At 36.1% G+C, this 25305-nt stretch overlaps 1 protein-coding gene across 1 annotated transcript in view; it reads right to left on the bottom strand.

Moving 5' to 3' along the window:
* Window positions 1-993: 993 nt before the first annotated feature.
* The window catches only part of LOC125662445 (uncharacterized), a 62636-nt gene continuing 38324 nt past the window's right edge, over window positions 994-25305 (bottom strand). Inside the window, exons 27-40 of the mRNA XM_056148061.1 lie at window positions 25025-25271; window positions 23426-23511; window positions 21783-21831; window positions 20179-20307; window positions 19515-19754; window positions 18736-18913; window positions 17942-18101; window positions 12396-12691; window positions 11038-11119; window positions 10118-10151; window positions 9530-9595; window positions 8410-8464; window positions 5886-5924; window positions 994-3135 (exon numbers count right to left, since the gene is read on the bottom strand). Coding sequence (XP_056004036.1) covers window positions 3131-3135; window positions 5886-5924; window positions 8410-8464; window positions 9530-9595; window positions 10118-10151; window positions 11038-11119; window positions 12396-12691; window positions 17942-18101; window positions 18736-18913; window positions 19515-19754; window positions 20179-20307; window positions 21783-21831; window positions 23426-23511; window positions 25025-25271 — 1666 coding nt within the window. The 3' untranslated portion in view covers window positions 994-3130. The remainder of the gene's footprint in view (window positions 3136-5885; window positions 5925-8409; window positions 8465-9529; window positions 9596-10117; window positions 10152-11037; window positions 11120-12395; window positions 12692-17941; window positions 18102-18735; window positions 18914-19514; window positions 19755-20178; window positions 20308-21782; window positions 21832-23425; window positions 23512-25024; window positions 25272-25305) is intronic.

Raw genomic sequence — 25305 nt, 5'->3', positions numbered from 1 at the left:
GACCCCACAGGAAAATCATACTTCGGAACGCAGAATGTCGCCAACACTGGGGATGTGTGTCAGAGATGGCATATATATACTGGAATCGGTGACCAAGGTGATTACTGACGAAACCCGGATGACGGAAGCACCCCTTGGTGTTACACCGTGAACCCGAAAGTTTGTTGGTCCCAGTGTGATATCCCCCAGTGCTGATGTGAAGACTTCAAATATCCAGTTAACGTGAAGGACTTAAAAGATCTTTTGATTTTTGGTTTGAAAATTTCTTATATTTTCTTCTAGTTCTGTTGCATTGATTATGCTAACTTTTTTTTCTGAATCCGTGTGTTGTTTATCTCATTGAATTTTGAAGCATAATGTGTTGATATATCTACTTGGAAGTAGAACTGATTGCTGAATTGTATCAAAGTATTACATCCATCAAATTAAAGCTTTAGTGTTATTGCTGTTCCCTGAGTGACTACGTATGAGATTAATTGCGCTAGGCGTTGGCTAAATTATTCAACTGGTTAACTAATAAAGCATTGGGTCGTTTTTCGAATTCTAATGAGTGAAACGCGCAAAGTAGTCACCAATTCCAGGAGTCCCATATAAAAGATGGCGGATATCTCGCAAAGTCTCAGTGTGTGAGCTCACGAGAAAAAAAGGTGGTGCGTTAGGAAAGCCATTCACTACATATAAAGACATTTCTATTATTCCCGTCACCTTATAACAATAAAAATGAACATATTTAATGTTAAATTTTGAAGAAAAATGTTTCGAATAAAAATCAAGAATTTGTTTCAATCGCTATCTGTTGAGCGGCTTGCAGTCAATATTACGCATGTGTGACGTGTTGTCTGTTATCAAACTGATGACTGTTTGTACCATTTTCATTAGCTACTCATATCACGTGCTTTCCAATCCACATCTGCAAAGTCAGACTTTTCCTGATCAATGACTTTTACGTACTGTGATACCATGCTTTACGAAGAGTGTCAATTCACAACATCCTAACATTTCATAGTTTTATTCAAAAGTAGAACGGGTAATATAGTGATATAAGCATATATTTTTCAAACATATATTTCAGCATGAAGAAAAGTCAGTTGAACAACAAATCGTTTGTATACTAAGTCCTAAGATAATAACTGTTTATTTGACCCTGGAACAGATTTGATATGGGTCAACCTAAACAACCGTTAGTTGTATTAAGATATTCCTATACCGGTGTAATATTTCTTTATTATTTGACTTCATGTAAAACGTCTGTATGAATCGGGGAAAAGATGAACATTTCTTACACATGAAGACATGTCGGGGCTTCCTTTATGAAAATAACAGCCACATCGCTCACCAATTTATCATCATCCAGCTTGTTGTTCTTTAGCTATTGTATTTTTTACAATATATTTTCTGATCAATGGAATTGGACTCCAGATTGTGGCCCCAACCTAGCCATTATACAATGTATCAAGAAAGAAATTATGCTATAGAAGATGTTTCCCTATGTATACAACTTTGATTCCATATCGTGGTCCCACCTTACCTCCCGATGCACTACCTGGGGATGCTTGCATATTAATATCAGTATTCATGACCCTGCTGTTATTTAGAGGTGTTCCAATAGATTGCGATGTAAAACTTGATCCCCTTAGATTCCCTCACCTTACTCACTGGGACCATAATTCAAACATATTAGAATCTACGCTACCTTGGGATGTTTGTATATTGATATAAGTAGTCGACGCCCTCTTGTTCTTGAGGAGAATGTCTTATGTATCCCTTTTAAAACATTGATCCCCTATTGTGGTCCCACTCCACTCCGGGCTCATGGTTTGAACAAACTTCAGATTGCAATACCTGAGGACGATTGCCTTATCAATATGAGTATCCATAGTCCTGCTGTAAGATTTCTAAAGACATGTCCTATATATATTGGAAAATATGACCTCGCCCTACTCCCAGGGACCACAAATTCAACAATTTGGAATATGCACTACCTAGGAATGTTTGCATATCAAAATGACTAACCATAGCATCGGTTGTTATTGAGAGAAAAATACAATAACTCATCTTATTTTTCACCCTGGGCAATCTTGATCCCCTCTTGTTGTCCCATGAAGTATGATTTGAAGCTTGAATCCTCACTATTTCAAGATAATTCATATAAATTCAAACTTGTTCTGGCTGAATGACTCTTAAGGAGATTTTTGAATGACCCCTGTATGTTCGCCATTTCTTGATTATCTCCCCCTGGAGAGACCATATCCTTTCATTTCAACAAAATTAAATTTCCCGGACCTAAGAATGGTTTCTGTCAAATTTGATTAAAATTGGTCGATTAGTTCTGGATAAGAATATTTTCAAAAGATACCACATTATACTAGTTCTTGATTATCTCTATTTAAAAAAAGGGGTTGGCACTTCAATTGAACAAACATGAATCACCCTTACCCAAACATGGTTTGTGGCAAGTTTTGTTGAAATTAGCCCTGTTGTTTTGGATAAGAACTCAAAGTTCAAGCTTAAAGTTTACGGACATTAGGACAGACGCCGGACAAAATGTGATTAGAATATTCAGTTGGACTTTCAGATCAGGTAAGCTGATAAACGTGATGATAATAACATTGATAACAAAAAGATAGTAAAGAATACAACATAAACGACTGCACAGTTACTATTCAAATTAACACACACATAATTCATTTGTGACTCGGTATGTGTCATGAAAAATGAACCAAAATAATAAACAGATCTTATAGAAATTGAAATGAAAAATAAAAGCATCTCAAAACACAAAAAAATCATCTGAAAAGTAAGTAAATTAACATAGCAAACCATCATCTACAAATATACACAATTGTTATTGTTATTGAACATGGCTTATATTAAGGAGAAACAACACATTGTCATAATGACCGACTTCCTTTTGAAACTTGAATGGGAATATAAATATTTCTTTTAAATTGTTATCGTGTTGACTGTTGACAAAGAGAAGCATAAACTTGTCACACGTTGGAGATTTTTGTACCGCATGGAGATCACTGCCTCGGTGTGTATTGCAATCTCCCTGTGAATTTGGTGCATTCGGATTTCGCATTTCTGTGTAGCAGGTGTAGAAGAAAAAGCTCTGGATCAAATGATGCTTTTAATCTGTAACGAAATACGGTATAACTATAGATGAAAGGCGAATATAACTCCCTTAAGGGATACAGAATAATGAATTTAGTAAACATGGACCCCTGCATATAACAGAGGTGGAATCAGAGGTGGGCCAAGGAGCAGTAAGCATCTCCTGTAGAATATTTTATTATCGTTGGGTTAGGTTTATACGAACCGCCAGGTTATATTTGGTTTCCTTGTTAACTGTCTGTTATTCTGTTATTTTGGGTTTCATTTCCTCGTGGAATTCTTTCACTTTCTTATTAGGTATAGACGTATGTTTATAAATCGATCAGTTCATTGCTTAGGCTTGCGTTGGCGGCAATGAAATGCATAAATTGAGGCTCATCAAAGCGCAGTTATGTTATTTACCATCCCTCAATGGGAGAAACATAAAATAACAGAACACTATATATCGTGGATGTGGGTTATATTTCTTCGTTTGGCCGTTCTAATGACACTGCTTCACAGTGAATACAAAGACGATTTAAACATAATTGATACCAAAAACCATCTTCATCATAGATAACGTTTGACTAGTCACCACCCGTTATAACCGTGAACAGGAAACTACTTCGACCCAACATTGTCCAACTATTGAAGAAAGAAGAGACCTGTGTCTGATTACACGAGACGTGTGGTACCCTGGGGACTTCAATAGAAGTAATTGATGGAGAACATTTTAGAATTTTGTCAAAAGTTTGAAATGAAATTCCCTATTTTTAATTATCATGACGCTCAGGGTCATAGTGGTCAGGTTTCAATAGATATCGTGTCAGAATTCACTGTGACCCCCCCTATCTGACATCATTTCAGAATGACCAGTGACTTTACTTTCTAATACCAGATACTTAGAAAGAGAACATTCACAGCGTCTAAATTTTGTTTCCTCGTCCACTACGGTTTCGATAACAAAATATACTGAATTCAAATGCAGAGTGTCAGCCCTTTAAACTCCCATTTACGGAAGCTCTCACTGTGAGATAGGTTTCCTTATCATAAACAGCTTTGTTCACACAATGCATTATAATGCTGTGGTCTTATTAGCGAAGAGAAAACAATGTTAAATCCAATTTTGGTGTCACATAAATGCCTTTGTAATTGGGTACAGTATTCACTCTACATTTCTTAACAAACTTTGAACCGTTAAAAAGACACCACAGAGAAAATGGTGGAAATATATAAATTTTAATAGTGCCTCTTTAAACCCCAAAGGGCTCTAACACTTTGTAAAGCAGTATGACACATGTGTCTACATTAGAGGTTTCAGTTTCCTATTTTAATTACTGTTTGAGGAGATTTGTACACAGAATGGTATTTAAAATCAGAAAATCGTCATTTTCCTGAACCAAAAGTTATCCAAATTCCAAAAAGAAATAAAGTTTATTCTTATTTTTTATTGCTTATAAGAGTGATGAGATTTATCACTGTTCGTTATCTTCACCTTTCATACTATGTTTAATGATACCTGAATGTTTTATGAAAATCGAATGAATAATTTTTGTGACGGAATTTGTAAAGAAAAGAAAAAGAATAGAGGGAAAAGAATCATTTGAAGAACAGAAATGAGCTGAAGATGGAATGCCTTGATAATAACAATTATAGATATCATTGTAAATAATAATAACAACTATTATTATGATGCGGATCATAATCAAATGAAACTGAGTAAATAAAGTGTCCCAAACTTAAGTCTAGGGGAATCGAACCATACAACAGACGGGTTTTACACTAGAGGTTAACACTGTAAGTGATACACACATCATCAGCCACTCGTGTAATCCTTTAAAAGGGAAGACCATTAGAGATTAAAACTGTACGTGATACACACATCATCAGCCAATCGTGTAATCCTTTAGAAAGGGAAACCATTAGAGGTTAACATTGTAAGTGATACACACGCCATCAGTCACTCGTGTAATCCTTTAGAAAGGGAAAACATTAGTAGGAGCATTCCTAAACCTTAACACAATCAGGATTACATTTGCTTTGCGACTCGTAATAATAATACAGTAAAACATGATTACAAAGAACACGGTTATAATTAACACGCTTATAATGAATTTACGCTTATAGTAAAACATGGTTACATAGAACACGCTTATAATGAATTCACGGTTATAATTAACACCCTTATAATGAATTCACGCTCACAGTAAACACGGTTATAATTAACACATTGATAATGGATACACGTTTACATTAAAACATGGTTATAATGAATTCAAGCTGACAGTAAAACATGGTTACAGAGAACACGCTTACAATGAATTCACGCTTACATTAAAACACGGTTACAGTGAACACACTTATAATGAATTCACACTTACATTAAAACACGGTTACAGTGAACACACTTATAATGAATCCACACTTACATTAAAACACGGTTACAGAGAACACACTTATAATGAATACACGCTTACAATAATACACGGTTACAAAGAACATGCCTATAATATATTCATACTTTGAGTGACTTTCATTCTCTGCAGATCTAAAACATATGGAATTATTGGATATAGCAAACTACGTAATAAAGAATAAATAGTGTTTGTCCCTCAGTACTTTGCTATGCAGGTGTCATACATTCACGAAATTGAGCATTAATTTATTATTTAGTGTAATTTGCTTGCACACTGTCCGATATGTTTTTAGCGCTTCTGATTTTCATGCACATAGACACAACAACATTGATAAAGTGGCATTTTTTTTATCTATTAAGTTCTTCATATTCATACCTGTATCAATCTTGTCCTCTGGCGCTGTGTCAGGTGATACTAAAGAATAATAATTCAAACAAAAAAATTAATGTCAGTGGTCGATTTGCAAGATACCTACATAGCTGACAATTCTTTGTTATGTAAACAGGACTCGTGTAATGTATTTGTTGATATAGGTTGAATATACTAGTAAAAGTTTCATTTAAAGCAGATTTTTTTTTTCAATTTACAAGTTACGCAGCTGAGTTAAGGCGTTCCCCATAAATACCAGTGCTGTACATACATGTACGTTACCGCACTGGTACATTACACGACGTCACAGTGAAAATGTCAAAATATTTTTTTCGGTATTTACCAACTCTGTCAAACGATAAACAGCAATCGTGTAAAAGTCTCTGTCAAAACTGGTTACATTAATATCGTTGATATTGAAATAGTTTCAATTTCTTCCTTATATAACACACATGCTAAAGCAATATCCATATCATTTTGTGATCTTGATATCGCCCCTAATATGCACGTATAGTGACTTTCGCAATGGACTCATTTGCATAAATAGGGTTTCCGTACATAAAAAAATCATCATCGGCAGGGAACTCCGAGGTTTTTGAGTGAAATATGCTTGATTTATGTGATGTGAACTTCGGTGCAAAATAAAAGTTAGGATAGCAAGTTGTGTCTTCAACAGAAAACATGTTTTTCAGGCTAGATTCAACTTCGTATATACAAAATTCGCTGCACATTACATATTCAAATCAAAAAATTAGACATGTTACAAGTCTCAATAAACTTCCCACCATCACTTTTCAAATTAAGAAATTAATATGCTTCGAAGTTATATTAACTTCAAATTGCATTGATACATTGTGTCTGGGTATTGTGCAGATGGAATGATTGATATAAGAGTACCACAAACGGTACATAATACGCCCGTGAAATGCTTACATAGGGTGTTTTTCTTGTGCTATAAGTTGTATAACTTTGCTTCAGGTAGTATCAGCCATCATGAGGCTGTGATAAATTTTCATATGAACAAAGAGTCTTAGCTAAAAAAAAATCGAGATTTCTCAAAATGGACCAAGTTCAACAACCTGTATTTTTTTTCAAAAATGGAAGAAAATCAAAATCCTTCCCCAGATGCACATCTTCAAAACCCATACAAACACTCCACAAAATAAGATGACCCTCACTTGAAAACTGTGGGAGGAGTTGGACGGACAAATTATGTACCCTCCATAGCATATTAATTTCCAAATAGACTAAGTTCAACAACCTGTAATTTTCTTTAAAAAAATGTAGAATATCACAATCTATCCTACGTGCACCTCTTCAGTACCTATACAAACACTCCACAGATTATGAAGGTTCTCACTTGAAAACTGTGGAAGGGGTAGGGCGGACAACTTATGTACCCTCAATAGAATATTCATTTCCAAATAGACTAAGTTCAACAACCTGTAATTATCTCAAAATTGTAGAAAATCAAAATCCATCCCATATGCACATCTTCAATACCCATGCAAACACTCCACAAAATAAGAAGGTCCTCATTTGAAAACTGTGGGAGGAGTAGGGCGGACAACTTATGTACCCTCAATAGAATATTTATTTCCAAATAGACTAAGTTCAACAACCTGTAATTTTCTCAAAAAACTGTAGAAAACCAAAATCCATCCCACATGCACATCTTCAATACCCATACAAACACTCCACAAAATAAGAAGGATCTCACTTGAAAACTGTGGGTGGGAGGAGGGAAAACAATTTATCTACCCTCCATATAATAATAATTTCCAAATAAAGGGGCAAAACTCCTGGGAAAAAGGTTGAAATGAATCAAACTTACAGTATGATCTAGAGTGGCACACAAAGAAGCTACACTGCAAGTTTCAGCATGATATGTGACAGGGAAATGAAATTATAAAGAGAAAACCCCGAACGGACGGACGGGCGGATGTACTGACATCGCTGTACCATAATACGTCCCGTCTAAAGACGGGCGTATAAAAGACGGTATGATTTTATCTTGATATTTGATCACGTGATACACAGCTGATGTAGAGACTGTCGGTCTGATGGATGTATGGGAGGTCAATATTGTTTTTGTATAAAAGGGTTGTGTTTACAGAATTTGTCGAGATCAGTTTATTAATGTGTTTTTTTCCCTGACATATTTCTATGACTCTACTTAACACAACTGCGTAAATCTGAATGCAATGAAACAGTTTCTAGTGTTTGTCACATTTCATTTTGTTTTATACATATTTTCTTCAAAGCAATTTATAATGTAGACAAACACATGGAACGAGCCATGTTTACATGATAGACATTTGTGCCTGCTGCATCTCACCTGTAATTCATCAACTGACATTCAAATATTTGCTGATCATTGAAATCGCTTTAGTTAAATATTGTAAATTTTAAAAATATGGGGGTTGGAAGATTTTCATTTCATACCGTGTTCATGCCCCTTTAAAGTTTGCTGTGAATCCAACATTTTAAGAGATGGTAATCAATTTCATTAATGTCATAATAAACTCACCAGCTTTATACAAATTCTTTATGTCGCGTTTCATCTGTTTCATCTCTTGAAGAACCTGTAAATGTACGAGTTTTAGCATAAAAACATACGTCATTGTCAGGGATACAACAATTGTCAACTGTTTATTTAAGTTTGTCATTTCGTGATTTGAGTCGAAACTATCACTATATATGTTGAACACCTTGGATTTGTAGCGTTGTTAGAAAGGGGAATTCATTCCAGAATTTCCTCGTAACAAGGCGAACCACATTACCACTATTTTACTGAGACCAAATTAGTGCTTAACATCTCATATCTATTATAAAAAGTACATTTTTTTCGGTTGGTTGATATGTTCATCCTTTGTTCTGAATGCAGACTCGTTAATTGAACTATTTATGGTTGCCCATCTTTCTATTTTGTATTACTTACTTACTCTCTCACGCATAACTCTTATGTTTCAACGAATTTGACTCCACTTTTTTTGGCACACTGTTTTTGCCTATAATAGCTCTAAAACTTCATTGTTATTTCGGATTTCAAACATTTCGGTTGAGCATTACTGGAGAGACACAATTTGTCGAAATGCGTATCTGGTTCATCAAAATTGTTACCGTATAAGTTTTACATTATGACCCCTGTCTCGAGGCCTCTGCTGGTGGACTGTAAGTCCCCGAGGGTCTCTACAGCCCAGTAACTAATTACTTCATTACTAGCTTGAAAATACGGATGTATATTAAATTACTGTTATAAAATTTAGAAATTCATTTCAAAATTAAGGATTATCTCACTCACGCATAGCTCTTATCCTTGGACGAATTTGACTCCATTCTTGGCACACTGTTTTTGCTTATAATAGCTCTAAAACTTCATTGTTATTTCGGATTTCAAACATTTCGGTTGAGGATCACTGAAGAGACATAACTTGTCGAAATGCGCATCTGGTGCATCAAAATTGGTACCGTATAAATTTTACATTATATGAGTTATGAGAATGATCATTGTTGGTTATCTTCACCTTTTATCTATCTAAAACATCGGACGCGTTGCACACGTCCATGGAGTCATCCAACTTTTCTATAATTGTCAGCAGAGTAGTTTGCAATGAGAACAAAGATATCCCGAACGTTTGAGAACTGACCTTCGAGGTTTTTCCGTCAATGTTGACCGTGATCCTCTTTTGGTTCTTTATCTTCCGTTGGATGACCTGTTTACGAAAAGACTAATTATAGTACCAGCATTTAACACGTCAGTTTTATTTTCTACCACTCTTTATGTATTGGCTTTTTGTTTGTTTGCAGAAACCGGATTTTATCCGGAGTAATTCAAGGTTCCTGTGACACGGACACGATTTGAAAATTGTAGTTATGTTTTTTTTTAATAAATAGGGTATTTCTAATTGTCAGGGAAACTTCGAATTTCAGTTGCTGTGTTGCAAGTGAGATACAACACTCACGATTTTCTTATATGTAAAGAAGTATCGTGCCATTTTTCTTTACAAATAGAGATTGTTTAATAAAAAAAACATCATATCTGAACAAAATGAGATTTGAGAAATACTAGAAACTGCTTCATTGTGTTCAGAATTAACTTGTGATTTCAAAACATATCTGCTTAAAACGAATCCTCTACTAGTATATTTAAGCTATATAAGCATGACACGACCCTTACGTAAGTATAGGTGCATGGTCGTACTATCTTTCTACACTCATATTCCGACAATACTCACCGTTAGTTTGTCTTCGTCTGTTGTTTCCAGATCACTAAAAATAAAATGTATACAAACTATTCAGCATGTATGACGATGTATCACATTGTTAAGCAAGGTGATCATGTGTGAAATCGCTCACCTGAGTAAACTTAGCTATTATTTAAAGATGTTCACTATATACTTGTATGTAAAGCTTTGATCCCCTATTGTGGCCCATACTACCCCCAGGGATTATGATTTTGACAAACCTGAATCTGCGCTGTGTCAGGACGTTTTCATGTAGATTTGTACTTTCCTGGCCCAGTGATTATTGAGAAGAAAATTTTCAAATATGTTATCGATATACATGTATTAGTATGTAAAACTTTGATCCTTTATTCTAACCCCAACATAAGAATGTGGGCCATGGTTTTAACAAACATGAACCTGCACTATGTTACATAGCTTTCATGTGAATGTAAAGTTTTTTTGCGAAGTGATTCTTAAAAAGAAGATTTTTGTATATCTTCCCTATGTGTTTGATCCCCCATTGTGGCCCCAACCTACCCTTTGGTTCATTATTTTAACACACATGAATCTGCACTATGTCAGAGAACTTTTATGAAAATGTAAACTCTTTTCTGGACCTGTGGTTCTGGAACAAAAAAAAAACAGATTTTCAATTATTTCCCTTTGATCCCCTATAGTGACCCATCTCACCCCCGAGAGACATTTTAACAATGTTCAATATTTCATGTAAATTAAAGCTATTCTGGCCCAGTGATTCTTGAGAGGAAGATTTTCAAAGTCGTCAATATATTTTCACTATTTTGCCATTATCTCTGTTGAAAAAGACATGGCCATCAATGGACTTCATTTTCAAACAATGATTGATGTCAGCTTGCGCAAAACTGAAATTTACCCGATGTTATATTTATACAGACATTTCTGAAAATTACCCCGACGCCTTGAGGGCAGCCTGTCCCTCTGCTTCTCGTGTTGCCTTCAAATTCAAGTCATAGTTTGTGTCGTACAGGAAGACTGAAAAAGTAAAATTGTAAAATGCATGTGATGACTGTTCGTCATGTTCACCTCTCATGTGACTACCAATGTTTCGTTAAAAGACATCGCAGTGGTATTGATGTCGACAACATCACATGGATGGTAAATATAACGCACAATATACAAGTAATACAAAATTAATAGTGGAACAAACACGGACCCTAGGATATTGCAAAGGTGGGATCATGTGCCTAGAAAAGTAAACATTCGCTGTCGACCGGTTGAACATACCGTATTAAAGGTTTAAATGAATATCGATTTCCTCAGTAGCATTTATTAGTTAATTATTTTCGCACGACATACTTTGTGTACATGCATTTTAAAACATATAATCAACCTCTACTGCTATAGATTTACCTTATAAATCATATCTGATTAGTATGTATTTCTGTTATGATGGTGGTCTAACGTTAATGTTAGTTCAAATTCGGGTTAGAATAGGTCCTCAGTATCCCTTGCTTGTTGTAAGAGGCGACTAAGTGGGGCGGTCCTTCGGATGAGGCCGTGAAAACCGAGGTCCCGTGTCACGGCAAGTGTGGCACGATAAAGATCTCTCCCTGCTCAATGGCTCTAAACGCCGAGCATATGCCTAAATATGCAGCCCTTCACCGGCAGTGGTGACGTCGCCATATGAGTGAAATATTATCGAGAGGGACTTTAAACACTATTAAATCAATCAATCAAATTCATATGACCATGTGTTATACAGGGATACCAGATAATTCAATATATGTGGCTATTAAGTAAGTGTACCCTAGATATATATTATTAGGTGTCTATTAACTGTTTACCTCAAATATACCTAGTCTAATATATGTATACAATAGGCAACCACACTTCATTTTGCAAAAAACTCTATTTACATGTACAGTTGTGATACTTTATGTTAACGAGCTCAACGCGCAATGTTGATATACTGACCGACCTAATGTTAACATGTTGACCGATCTAATGTTAACATGATGGTAGATCTAAGATTAATGTGCTGACCGGACCAATGTTAACATGTTGACCGATCTAATGTTAATATGATGACCGATCTAAGATTGATGTGCTGACCAGACCAACTTTAATATATTGACCGGACTAAAGTTAATGTGGTGATCGATCTAATGGTAATGTGCTGACCGGACCAACCTAATTCATATATGATTATTCCTTCCTATCAATAGAATTATCTACGGCCATTCAGCTAATATTATTGACATCGTGAATTCAACGGTGATATAAAGCACTTTGGTTTGATTGCACTGACCTCTGACAAACATCGGACAATTGTTGAGATGATCGTCGTCGTCGTTATCGTATTCATCGAAATCTAAGTCACGGTAGGCATCTCGTTCATATTTCGATTTACAATCACATTCTTTAAATCCAGAACGTAAGAAGCAAACTGGGATCCAGAGGAGAAAGTGGACCAGACACACGGGCAACACTAACAGCTGGAAATGGATTGGGAAGATGCTCTTCACGCTGTACTCTTCCAAGAAGTCCGTTTGAAGAAGCGCCCAGTAGAACTTACTTTTCTCGTGAACTTCTTCAAAGGTGTGACTGAAAAACACGTTAATCGATATTAGTTTGAATTCTCCAAAAATATTTGATCTCAAACCACACGTAATATATTTAGGGTGTTCGAGTAAAACAGTGGTGATGTATTGATTTCTCTTCTCTGACCTACGATCCTCAATGCATAGATTGTATGCAAAACGGATGCTCAGATTTCCTTCCACTTCCAACTAAAACCAACATATTGACCTTATTAGAAACCCTAATATCTACTGTAAGGGAAGCATATTTACGCATATTTTATAAAATTCATTTATATCACCCTTTCCCCCTTTATCCTACTTGAATTATATCATCAAATCGTATCCTTTATTTATGTCATATGCACTTCTACGGCGAATTGTGACTGGTTAGCATGCAAGGGTTGAGTTTACATACTCCGGCTGGAGTTAGGCAAAAAAATACGACGTCACAATGTAGGACATTTCGACACGCTAGCATAAATAAAGTAAATGTAAACAACATGCTGCTCACAATTGTATCGCTATCACAAAATAAATATAAATGACCTCAGGGGCCTCATGGGCCTCAATAGTCGACCCGTCCATGATTTCCAACAAAATAGGTGATGTGGTATATAGAGCACCGTCTTATAACGTTTAATGTTGTCAGAATTTTAAGTGTATGGGTAATCAAAATGTACATGCATAAGTATTATTTTATTGAAAGTAGATATTAACGGCAAATTAACAACTCAACTTTATAACTTTATGACACACGGGATGATTTCAGCTTTTTTTTTTTGGTCAGTTTTTAAATCGAAGCAGACTACTTACAAACACGTTGATGGTGCAGGGTTTCCAACAATCTCGCATAATGTCAACATTTCGTAGATTATATGCTCGTTATAACATTATATTCACCATTGTGTTTATCTAGATATCTACAGAATTCAACGCCACAAACTAAAAACACAATACATCGGCTTGAGGAATGTTGCCTTAAACGATTCAAAAGTTGTGTGAGCATTCAAGATCAAAGGTCACTATTCATGGTTCTCAGCCATAGGCGCCTGGGTCAAGGATATTGTTCTATAACCTATATGTAAACAATGGAGGAAATTCGAACCACGAATAAATATTTCTCCCTCATCTATGGTGTCTCTTTATACATTGTTTCATGCTCCTGGTAGCTTAAATACACGTGTCATTATCACAGAACACTAATTTATCCACGTTTTAAAAAATGTCTTATCCCACTGAGAAAATCCTCTAATAACAGCTGTCTATCCGTTGTATATTTTTAATATTTTTTTTTCTGTCCAAAGTCAACTCATTCAAATCTCTAATCACGGAAGTGCGTAAACAGTACAAAACTCGAAACGGAATAAGGGATATCCGAATTAATCTCGAGTTCCGAAAGATGGCTATGGTTATGTAAACCCCAGAGGATTTCGAGAGTATTGGCGCTGTATTTGTTATATTGTAATGCAAATCATATTGGGTGACGTGAGTCCCCCCCCCCTTTTCAACAGTAGTAGTGAGTAGTGAATTTAATGAAAGGGATGTATGCTTTAATATCCTGAAATAGCAGTAAAATCTTCACACACGGATTACGAAAGTGAATATTAAAGAACTTATTTTATATATTGGGTGGGGGGGGGGGTGGCAACTTTCCCACTTTTTCTCCAACTACCTCCTCAGCTTTGACAATTGTGGTATGTGCCAGACAAATTACAAATTATGTTCTCACTTCCATTAAACATTAATTATCTTTCAGTAATGTATCCCCTATTTTCAAGAGGGGGAGGCAAGCAAGAAGAGTGTTGGTTTTTCTGTTTTACTTCCCGTCGAGAATGTTATACTCACATTGAGGCATCACCAGTTGTAGGTGAGTTAAACTGAAAAACCCGTGATTCTCACTTCTAAATGCCGAGTGTTTGGCAAAAGAATCGGAGCTCGAACTCACGACCTCCCGGTTACAAAGCGAAAGCTCAACCATTGAACTCTCACGACCGGTAGCAGCAGAAAGAATAAAAATCTTGACAAGCAAAGACAATAACAAGAGAGAAAGAAAGAAAGAAAGAAAAAAATACATCAAGAAAATTAATGGGGAATAATGCCTCAAATAAAAAAGAAGTTCGCAGTTTTTAATTTCTTATACTCCGTGAGGAGGGGGTGGGGAGGGGGGTGAGTAGAGGGTTTTACAACTATTTTAGAACTTGATTCTTATTCCACTGCTGCTGTGAAAAATAGGGGGGGGGGTCACACAATATATTTAATTGTATTATATACAAACCATAAATAATGGTCATTATAAAAAAAAAGGTGGAGGCAACCCCACCCCCCCTCGATTCTACGTGCCTGGTTTCTTTTAATCATCTCACCTAAACAACAATTGAGGGGAGGGAACGTATAAGACAGGTAGTGAAACTAATCTAAACTGAAAGAAAAAGATCCTAGTTGGGGGGGGGGGGTGGTAGGAACTGGCCCTTTACCCCCTCGTTCACTTCTGGGTACCTATTTTATTTTGTTGTCATTTCTTTTTATGTCGCATTGCTTTGGAATTCATAAAACCTGGATAGTTTAGGCTGTTGTTAGATAGAGCTCCAATACTCTCGACATCCTTTGGGGTTTACATAGCCTTTCGGAACTCGAGATTAATTCGGATATCCCTTATTCCGTTTCGAGTTTTGTACTATTTACGCACTTCCGTGATTAGAGATTTGAATGAGATGACTTTGGACAGAAAAAAAATATTAAAAATATACAATGGAGAGACAGCTGTTATTAGAGGATTTTAATTATTAAAGAAGAATCACTGGGAGTGAATGGGGCCCTGCAACTAGCTGGTAAGCAGTGTAAATAACTTTTAATCGACAAATATCTATCATGGGGTACGGAAAGGGGTAGATTGAGTTGCAAGCCTTGTTATATATTATGAATCAGTGGGATAAGACATTTTTAAAACGTGGATAAATTAGTGTTATGTGATAATGACACGTGTATTTAAGCTTCCAGGAACATGAAAAAATTTATAAAGAGACAATATAGATCAGGGAGAAATATTTATTCGTGGTTTGAATTTCCTCCATTGTTTACATATAGGTTATAGAACGGTATCCTTGACCCAGGCGCCTATGTTCTCAGCATATCAGCATGGTATATCACCGATTGGTACATCTCAAATATCAAAAGTCGACAACAAATGACAACGAGAGGCTAAGGGCCACATCGCTCACCTGAGTCATCGTGGCCCATATCTGAAGACTTTCCATATATATTCGCATGTAAGATCTTAGTCCATATTGTGGCTCCAACCTACCCCATAAGGCCATGATTTTCATAAACTTGAATCTGCACTATGTCAGGAAGATTTCATGTGAATGTCAACTTTTTTGGTCCATAGGTTCTTGAGAAAAAAGATGTTCGCTATAAATGTATGTAAAACTATCAGCCAGTATTGTGACCCCAACGTAACCCATACTTTGAACAAAATTGAATATGCACTATGTCAGGCAGCTTTGATGCAAATCTCAGCTCTTCTAGCTCATTGGTTCTTGAGAAGATTTTTAAAGATTGTTCCCTTATATGTCTATGTATGTAAAACTTTGATCCCCTAGTGTGGCCCCTATATAACCCCGGGGGACATGATTTGAGAAAACTAGTATCACCACTGTATCAGAAAGCTTTCATGCAAGTATTAGCTCTTCTAGCGCATTGGTTCTTCAGAATACGATTTTTAAAGATTGTTCCTATATATTTTTATGTAAAACTTTGATCCCTTATTGAGGCCCCAACCTAACCCTAGGAGACATGATTTCAGAAAACATGCATCAACACTATCAGAAAGCTTTCATGAAAATATCATCTCTTCTGGATCATTGGTTATTATATTTGTATGTAAAACTTTGATCCCCTTTGTGGCCCCATCCTTCCCACGAGGGCCTTAAATTGAACAAACTTGAATCTGCATTATGTCAAAACACTTTCATCTGAATATCCGTTTTTCTGGCTTAGTGTATGCAAATTTTGATTATCCCCTTGTGGCCGCATCCTACCCCCGGGGGCCATGCTTTCAACAAACTTAAATCTACAATATGTAAGGAAGATTGCATGTAAATAACAGGTTTTATGGCTCAGTAGTTCTTGAGAAAATTTATAAAGATGTTCCCTACATATTTGTATGCAAAATTTTGATTCCCCCTGTGGCCCCATCCTATCCCCCGGGGCCATGATTTGAACAAACTTGAATCTGCTCTTTGTCAGAAATCTTTAAAGTAAATATCAGCTTTTTAGATTTTTAAAGATTTTTCCTATATATTTGTACATAAAATGTTGATTCCCTATTGTGGCCCAATCCAACTCCCGGTGACCATGATTTAAAAACACAAAGTTGAATCTGCACTATATCAGGAAGCTGTCATATAAATCTCAGTTCTTCTTGCTCAATGGTTCTTGAAAAGAAGATTTTTAAAGTTTGTTTCCTATATATTGATATGCAAAACTTGGGGCATGCTTTGAACAAACCTAAATCTGCATTATACCAGGAAGCTTTCATGTAATTTTCAGCTCGTCTGGACCAGTAGTTCTTGAGAAGAAGATTTTAAATGACCCCACCCTATTTGTGCATGTTGGTGATTATTTCCCCTTTGAAAGGGAGATGACCCTGAACGCTCTTTACCGAAAGATGCTTTTGGCCAAGTTAGGCTGAAAATGGCCCAGTGGTTCTGGAGAAGTCAAAAATGTCAAAAGTGTACAGACAGACGGGCAGACGGACAAACAAACATACAGACAGACGGACATACGACGGACAACAGCCGATGAGAAAAGCTCACTTGAGTTTTCAGCTCGAATGAGCTAAAACAGTATTAACCCGGACAGAATTTCTAGCAGGTGTCGATACAGATTATTCTCTTGAAGTCGTCAAATCTGTCTCCGTTCTGTTGATAAATATGAAATATTTCCGCCAAAAATTCATCGCGTGTGTACATACATGATGCTAACTCGTTCCTTGTTTACTTATTTAAACAAAGCAAATGTAGCTTGGCACACACCTGTACATAGCAATACGAAATACGTATATTGTATATATCTCTACGTTGTAATGTGGTACATTCTTGTACGTAGCAATATGAAGTATATGAACTACTTCTTTAAATTGTTCTTTTGGAACATACCTGTACATATCAATAAGAAGTATATGATATAGCTCACTAAATTGTACTTTGGTACATGCATACCTGTATATGGTAATAAGAAGACTAAGAGAATAATTATGTAGTTTGACACAAACCTGTACATAGCGATAAGAAGATTTAAGAGGAGAATGATGGCGAACAAAGCGTACACAGCCTTTAGGTAGTGACCCAGAGCCAGTCCCAATTCTGACGGGCAGCGTTCCACCTTTCCACTACTGTACAGTGTTCTGTTGAACGTACACTCTGGTTCCTTCACTAAAAACATTGTAATCAGTTTTACTTTGGAAATACATCATACTGTACATGTTGAATTTCATGACATATACAGTTTCAAAGTATCACTGTAGAAAACCAATTCCTTTCAAGGTGTTTAATAATAATCATATGTATTAAAGGGACTGGATCAAGTTTTTTCGAATAGAAAAATACATTGTTCATTAAACATATAACACATTAGTAGAAAGTCAAACTTTTGACAATCTAAATACAAAGATAAGAGTAATATTTTAGTAACTATGTATTTTGTAAACAAAGTGTCCAGTATTTTCATGTTTACAAACAACAATTGAAGTGTTGATTGTGTAACTCAAATTATACGACACATTTTACCCAAAGAATACTTGTAAAGTGATAGCCATGATTAAGGTAGATCGATATATATACCTTTCGGACATTTCATGAAAATAAAATACCGTAATCTTTCTTTACAAAACAAATATTGAAGTATCTAAAATGAGCTTTTGTGATGACTCATCACTTTATTTTCTTGTGAAACTTTTAAACACATTTGACAAAAGTAGATTATGATAATTTAAAATGGCAAGCAAAACAGAGGGGTCGTGAATCAGTCCCTTTAGATACATCGGATGTTAGTGCACGAATTTAGTACATAGGCCTTGCTCCAGTGCTAACTCCCCAAATAAGATCCAAAATCCATTGCCAAACACTCTCTCCATCTCAGCGAAACTAAGTTCCGAGTCCTCGGAGTAGAGAATGGCGTAATATGACACACTGTAGCACACCGTAATCACTGTTGTTATCGCAAGGAATGCAAAAGTATCCACAAACTGAAAGATAAAAAAACAAACCATGTTGTCAGCATACTTATGAAGTAATAGCACCTCAGATAAGACTCACATTGGTTGGCTGTGTATTTTTAACGTCCCGCTCGAGATTGTTTTCCTCTCATATGTAGACGTCACCATTGTCAATGAAGAGCTGGGAAATGTAGGTATTTGTTTGGTGTTTATGGCCTTTGAGCAAGAATGAATCTTTATCGTGCCATATCTGTTGGTTTTTGATGATATCACAGAAATCAAGCTCCCGTGCCACAGCAAGTGTGGCACAATACAGATCCCTTTCAGCTCAAAGGCTGTAAGTATCGATCATTGGCCTAGGTTTGCAGCACTTCATCGACAATGGTGACGTCTCAATATGGATGAAACATCCACGAACGGGACGTTAAATAATATAAAAACAACAAAACAAACGAAAGTATACAAAGTATAATTGCTCACGATACATGAGAAAATGGCATCCTCAGTATGTATCATGCTATGTGTCTTCTTACATGAGTGATGCATTCATGAATGGAACGTAAAACAAGAAGGTTTTACAGAATATCCAGGAGAAGGTAGAATCAGGCGTTCTGGAAGTGTTATACTTTACCATTCGTTTGATCATCACAAGTTTCGCCCCGATAATCTCTGATATCATCAGTAAATTGAGGAACCTCGCACTCATCAGGATAAACGTCAAAACAAGGAGAGTCTTGCACGCGTTGTGGTTAGTACCACCTAATTTAGTCAGCATCCCGCAACAGTACACGATCAGTGTCAGCCAGTCTAATCGATTCCACCAGTCCCTGAGGTAAGATCCGATCTTTCCTCTCCTTATTGAAATGATAACCTGGAAGTATTAAACATATGCACTTAAACATCGTTTTTTATCCGAGAGGAATTGCAGAGATCACGTGAACCACATGTACGTAATTACTGATTTGTCTGCAAAGTTAGCTCGTCGTATCTAGTTAATCTTGAAATGTGTAACTTGCACACTGTACACGTTTTTATAAGTTTTCTATTTTGATGATGGTACAATTCCGCACAAGATGTCAAATGCATGTGAAATTGAAAACGCAAAACAGAACTTGCTACAATGTAGGGATCAGTTACCCTCAGATTTCTAAATCTAGAGAATAACAGGTTTACGGTTTATCCAAAATAAATGAAACACATGGATAATCCTAGGGATATATACTGTAGTAAAATATAAGCATGTGGGGGATGTTCATATTTTTGTCATTAATATGTTAAAATTCAACTTCCTTCACCTGCTTTGTTTCGTCGAGGAACAAACTTGCCATCCAGGCAATTATAAAACAATCCGTTCGACTTATTTCGTCGGTAAAATCAAAGAGCAACATGTAGGCTAGTGCATTCAAGATCACCAACCAACCAAACTGTAATAGCAAAACAGAAAAATTTAAAGCTGAAGTATACGTTTTGTGAATGATGTTTTTCGATATCAGGGGAAGTTCTCATATGTGCTATGTTTGCTATTGCTATATTGCTACTCAATATGAATTCAAACACAACCGACAAACCAAACTGTAGTAGCAAACTTGATATAAGATTTAAAAGTAAGTATACACTCCCCGAATGATGCCTTTCAACATCAAGTTTTCACATCTCATACGGTTTGCATTGCTATTTTGCTACTCACTGTGATTTTGGGTAAAAGGGGAGAGACGCCTTAAAATGTTCAAGTCCTTCACAGTGTATATTGTAAATTGTAATTGATAAAAAGTGGAATGTCACACAAATAATTTGGGCATATCCACATATAAATTTGTCATGGATATGAAAATTGTTCAATACTTCGCATGATTATTACGTTAGGTCATTGTATAATCGCTCTAAATGAATGAATAAATGAAATGTGAGATTAAATCATTAAAATCTTACTTATTACTTCTCGGTTACATTAATGAAAACCGTTCTCTTTTCTATTTCTTTTTCTTTTCATCTCTCTCTTCTCTGTTTTATCTGTCTTCTCTCTCTCTTTCTCTCTGCCAGTCTCTGTCTTTTTTCTATCTCCCCATTCTCTCTATTCCCCCTCTCTATGTTAAATATATTCTACCTCTATATGTCTTCTCTTTCTCCCCTTCTCTATGTATGTCTGTTTTTTCTATTTCCTCATTTTTGATCTCCCTTCTCTCTATTTTATTTCTTCTACCTCTGTCTGTCTCATCTCTCTCCTTCTCTCTGTTTGTCTCTTTGTTTCTCTTCTCATTCCTTCTCTCCCCTTTATATATTTTGTCTCCATTCCACTTCCCTTTGTCTTCTCTCTCTCCTGCCTGTCTCTTCCTTTCACTCCTTATTCTCTCTCTCCCCTCTATTTTGTCTATATTCCACATCTCTCTCTCTCTCTCTCTCTCTCTCTCTCTCTCTCTCTCTCTCTCTCTGTGGCATCTATCCCTCTTTATCTCTCTGTCTTTTTGTTTCTCTCCTCATTCTCTCTCTACCCTCTATCTATTTTGTCTATATTCTACCTCTCTGTCTTCTTTCTTGCCTTCTCTCTGTCTGTCTCTTTGTTTCTCTCTTAACTATCTCTCTCCCCTCTCTCCATGTTTTCTTTGTTACACCTTTCTCTGTCTTTTATCTCTCCTTTTCACTATCCGTATCTGTCTTTTCTCTCTCCTTCTCTCTGTCTGTCTCCGTCTTTTTCTATCACCTCATTCTTTCTCTCTCCCCTTCTCTATGTTATCTCTTTTCCACCTCTCTCTGCCTTCTCTCTCTCCTTATGTATGTCTCTTTCTTTCTCTCCTTATTATCTGTCTGCTCTTGCGATGCCTCCTGTCCCTCCCAATGCAGACTTCATTCACAGTTCCGTTCGTCATCTACAATCAATTTCCAAGTGAGATTCCATACATACCCCATTTAGAAGAACTTTCATGGCAGGAATCTGATACTGCTTGTAGAACCTACAAACATGAAATACACTGTACAACTGTTAAATATACCAGCCTTTAAATATAAGATATACCTATCACATATTCTACAAACACAATGTACACTGTACAACTGTTAGAAATACCAGCCTTTAAACATAAGATATGCCTGATACATACTCTACAAACATAATGTACACTTTACAAATGTTAAAAATACCATCCTTTAAACATAATATAGATCTGGTACATATTCTATCAACATAACGAACACGGTGGAACTGTTTATCATACCTATAAACTCGAGTTATACCTTTAAAATGATCAGTCTATAAACGTGAGATATACCTGTTAGATACTCAGTCTATATATTTATGAAAGATACCTGTTAAATATTTAGCTTATAAACGTAAGGTGTATTTGTTACATAAAGTATACTTATCAAACACTCCGCCTATAAATATGAAATATGCTTTTTGAACACTTTGCCTATAAACATAGAGTATACTTATCAAACACCCCGCATATAAACATAACATATACTTATTGAATACCCCGTCTCTGAAAATAAAATATACTTATTGAATACCCCATCTCTGAAAATAAAATATACTTATTGAATACCCCGTCTCTGAAAATAAAATATACTTATTGAATACTCCGTCTATACACATAAAATATATTTATCAAATAATCTGCACATTATAATTGTTTACCGCATTTCATTTTTTATATGTTGCTTTTTGTCACAAACGTAACGTTGTGTACAACAATAGCATGTTATCGCGCACCTGCTACCTCCAGGGGGTCATTTGAAATACCCTACTCATGGACGGCGAAGATAACGAACAATGGTCAGTCCCATCAATCCCACAAGGAATACAAAGTACAGAGTTGGGCAAACACGGATCCTGGAAATACCAGAGGCGTGATGAGAGTAAACATCCCCTGTCATAATATTTACCTACGGACCTGTTTGAGTAAATCATTTCTCGTTCTTATATGGTCGATAACCTACTTTATCTTTAGGTGTCTTCTTACGCAAGTTTAGATTTATATACACTTTGAAACATATAAGAACTTCATGGAAACAGAGATCAACGACCTAAAATATAATCGCCACTTCGCAAATTAAATGGTAGTACTAACTTTCTAATTTGCAAACAATATTTGTCATTAAGTTGGATTGTTTCATAGTAATGGTCAGGCCGTTCTTTATTATTATTATTGAATGATATATAGGGCTCCACGCGAGTGTGACTGGTTAACAGGGGATGCGTAATCCTCTTAGATAGACATCCGATCCCACACCTGGCGTGCTTGCCCTACTTTTAATTTTCTATTCTTTATAAATATAATAAGATTGATCACTGTTTATCATCTTCACGTTTTTGTAAAAATGACTGTAATTTACCATTGTACACTGCTCTAGTTGTACAATCTTAACGCGTGTAATGAAAATGAAAACATTTCATCCTTAAATGACAAAAACAAAATTATTATCGTTTCTGTAGTAACTGTATCAATGTTGACTCATTTTTACAGTTAATTTTTTTTTCTTAAAACACCGTCATTCAAGTGACTTCATTAACCACTTAAATTACACATGCCAATGTTAAATTGTTACCACTTAAATGGTCTATTCTCCATGGTGAACATCAATGGAGGCAACAAGAAGAAGTGGAACAATGCCAAGATGACGAACATCATGCCCTAAAATAGAAAGGAGTTTCAGAAATAGAGGTTGGAATAATTCGCCATTACCACATTATTAATGTAGGATTGTAGCTCTGTGAGGAAAATTGACATTTGTTTTACATGTACATAGGATTGAAGAGTTTTGCATCGCCATGTCACAATGGTGATATAAAAAGTGTTAGACATATTTTCCCACTAACATGTACAATCGTATTTTAAATATAGTGTAAACCCCAATACGAACTGAACATGCAGGTGGGTTTTTTTTGGCGTAGCCATATTAGGTAGCTAGTCAATACCTCGTTCATACTTAATGGTTTGGATATTGTTTAACGTCCCTATCGAGAGTCTTTCGTTCACATGGATACGTCATCATTGCCGAATTCAGGCCTTAGCTCGGCAGTTCTATGTTCTGTGCTTACGGCTTTTGAGTAGGGATGAATCTGTATCGTGCCACACATTCTGTGACACGGAGCATCTTGTTTTGCGGTGTTATCCGAAGGACCACCCCGTTCAGTCGCATCCCTTTAAATCTTTGGACACTGAGCATCTATTCTAACCCGGATCCTCGCGGGAATCCTTAAGAATTATACCTATTTATAATTTCAATATAATATGTACCGTATTATGTAGCTATCTCCTCATAAACACAAACTATCTATTTAAAACGTAATTCATATATATGTAGAATAACCCCTTGGGCGTTAATAATTAACCCTTGTACCTTACGAGAGTCTAATTTCCCCCGCCCAAATACTCCGTTTTTCTCTCCCACTTTAGCGGTGGACTATAACGGAGAGCTGTAAATTAAATGTATTACTCTAAACTTGTATTGATCGATCTGAACTGATTTCATTGAGCACATTTGTGGAGAAATGTTGATATTGAGAGCAAGTATCAAAACATAATCACCTTGCAAATAAACAGTGTTCGAAAATAATTTCCTAATCTTTGGGTTTTAAGATTGCATGAAGACAAAATTATAATAGAGAAATATGTCATGATTTTGTGTACATTAAAATATTAAGGGCAGTTGACTAACTGTATACATTTTACTTCGTGAAAACTCGTTTTCATTGTAAACTTTAAAATAGATCGGGTTCGAATAGATCCTCATTATCCCTTACTTGCTGAAATAGGCGACAACATGGGCGGTCCTTCGGATGAAACCGCAAAAATCGAGTCCCTGTGTCAAAACAAGAGTGGCATGAACAAGATCCAGCATGCTAAAAGGCCATTAGCGCTGACTTTAGGTCTAAGTTTCGAACCCCTTCACCGGCAATGGTGACGTTTTCATATGAACGAAAGATTCACGCGTGGGATATCAAACAATATACAACCAATCAACCAACCAACGAATTGGATACTCGCTCCCTATTGTGTGTACGTAGTGTATTTCAATGAAATATATCGTGGTAGTAAATGTCATCCCTTAAGTGATGCACTAATGTTAATGGGTTTTTTTTTTCCAGCTTATATCCAAAATGTGTGCCTTCTACATTTACTGTACACTTGAATAAAAACTTACCTTTTTAAAAGAGAGACTATCATGCTTGTACCACATCTGACTGATGACTTTTTTGACGATTTCGTCGTTTAGATAAGTGCTGTTTTCTGTCTTTATTGCGCTTGAAAGGTACCCATGATTCAACAGAAGTGTTCCCGCGTGATCAATCCGTCGTCCTGATATCTTCCCCTCTCTAGTTTTTCTCCTGTCGTCTGCGTCAGCCTCGTGAAGACAACTCGTTATTCGTAAGGCCTGTTGAGTGCACAATCTGTTGAAGAAATAAAAAATGGGTGCACAATCTG

Source organism: Ostrea edulis, chromosome 8 (genome assembly GCF_947568905.1).
Source record: "Ostrea edulis chromosome 8, xbOstEdul1.1, whole genome shotgun sequence".
In the NCBI taxonomy this organism is placed as follows: Eukaryota; Metazoa; Mollusca; class Bivalvia; order Ostreida; family Ostreidae; genus Ostrea; species Ostrea edulis.
This window is presented reverse-complemented; position numbering and strand designations above follow the sequence as displayed.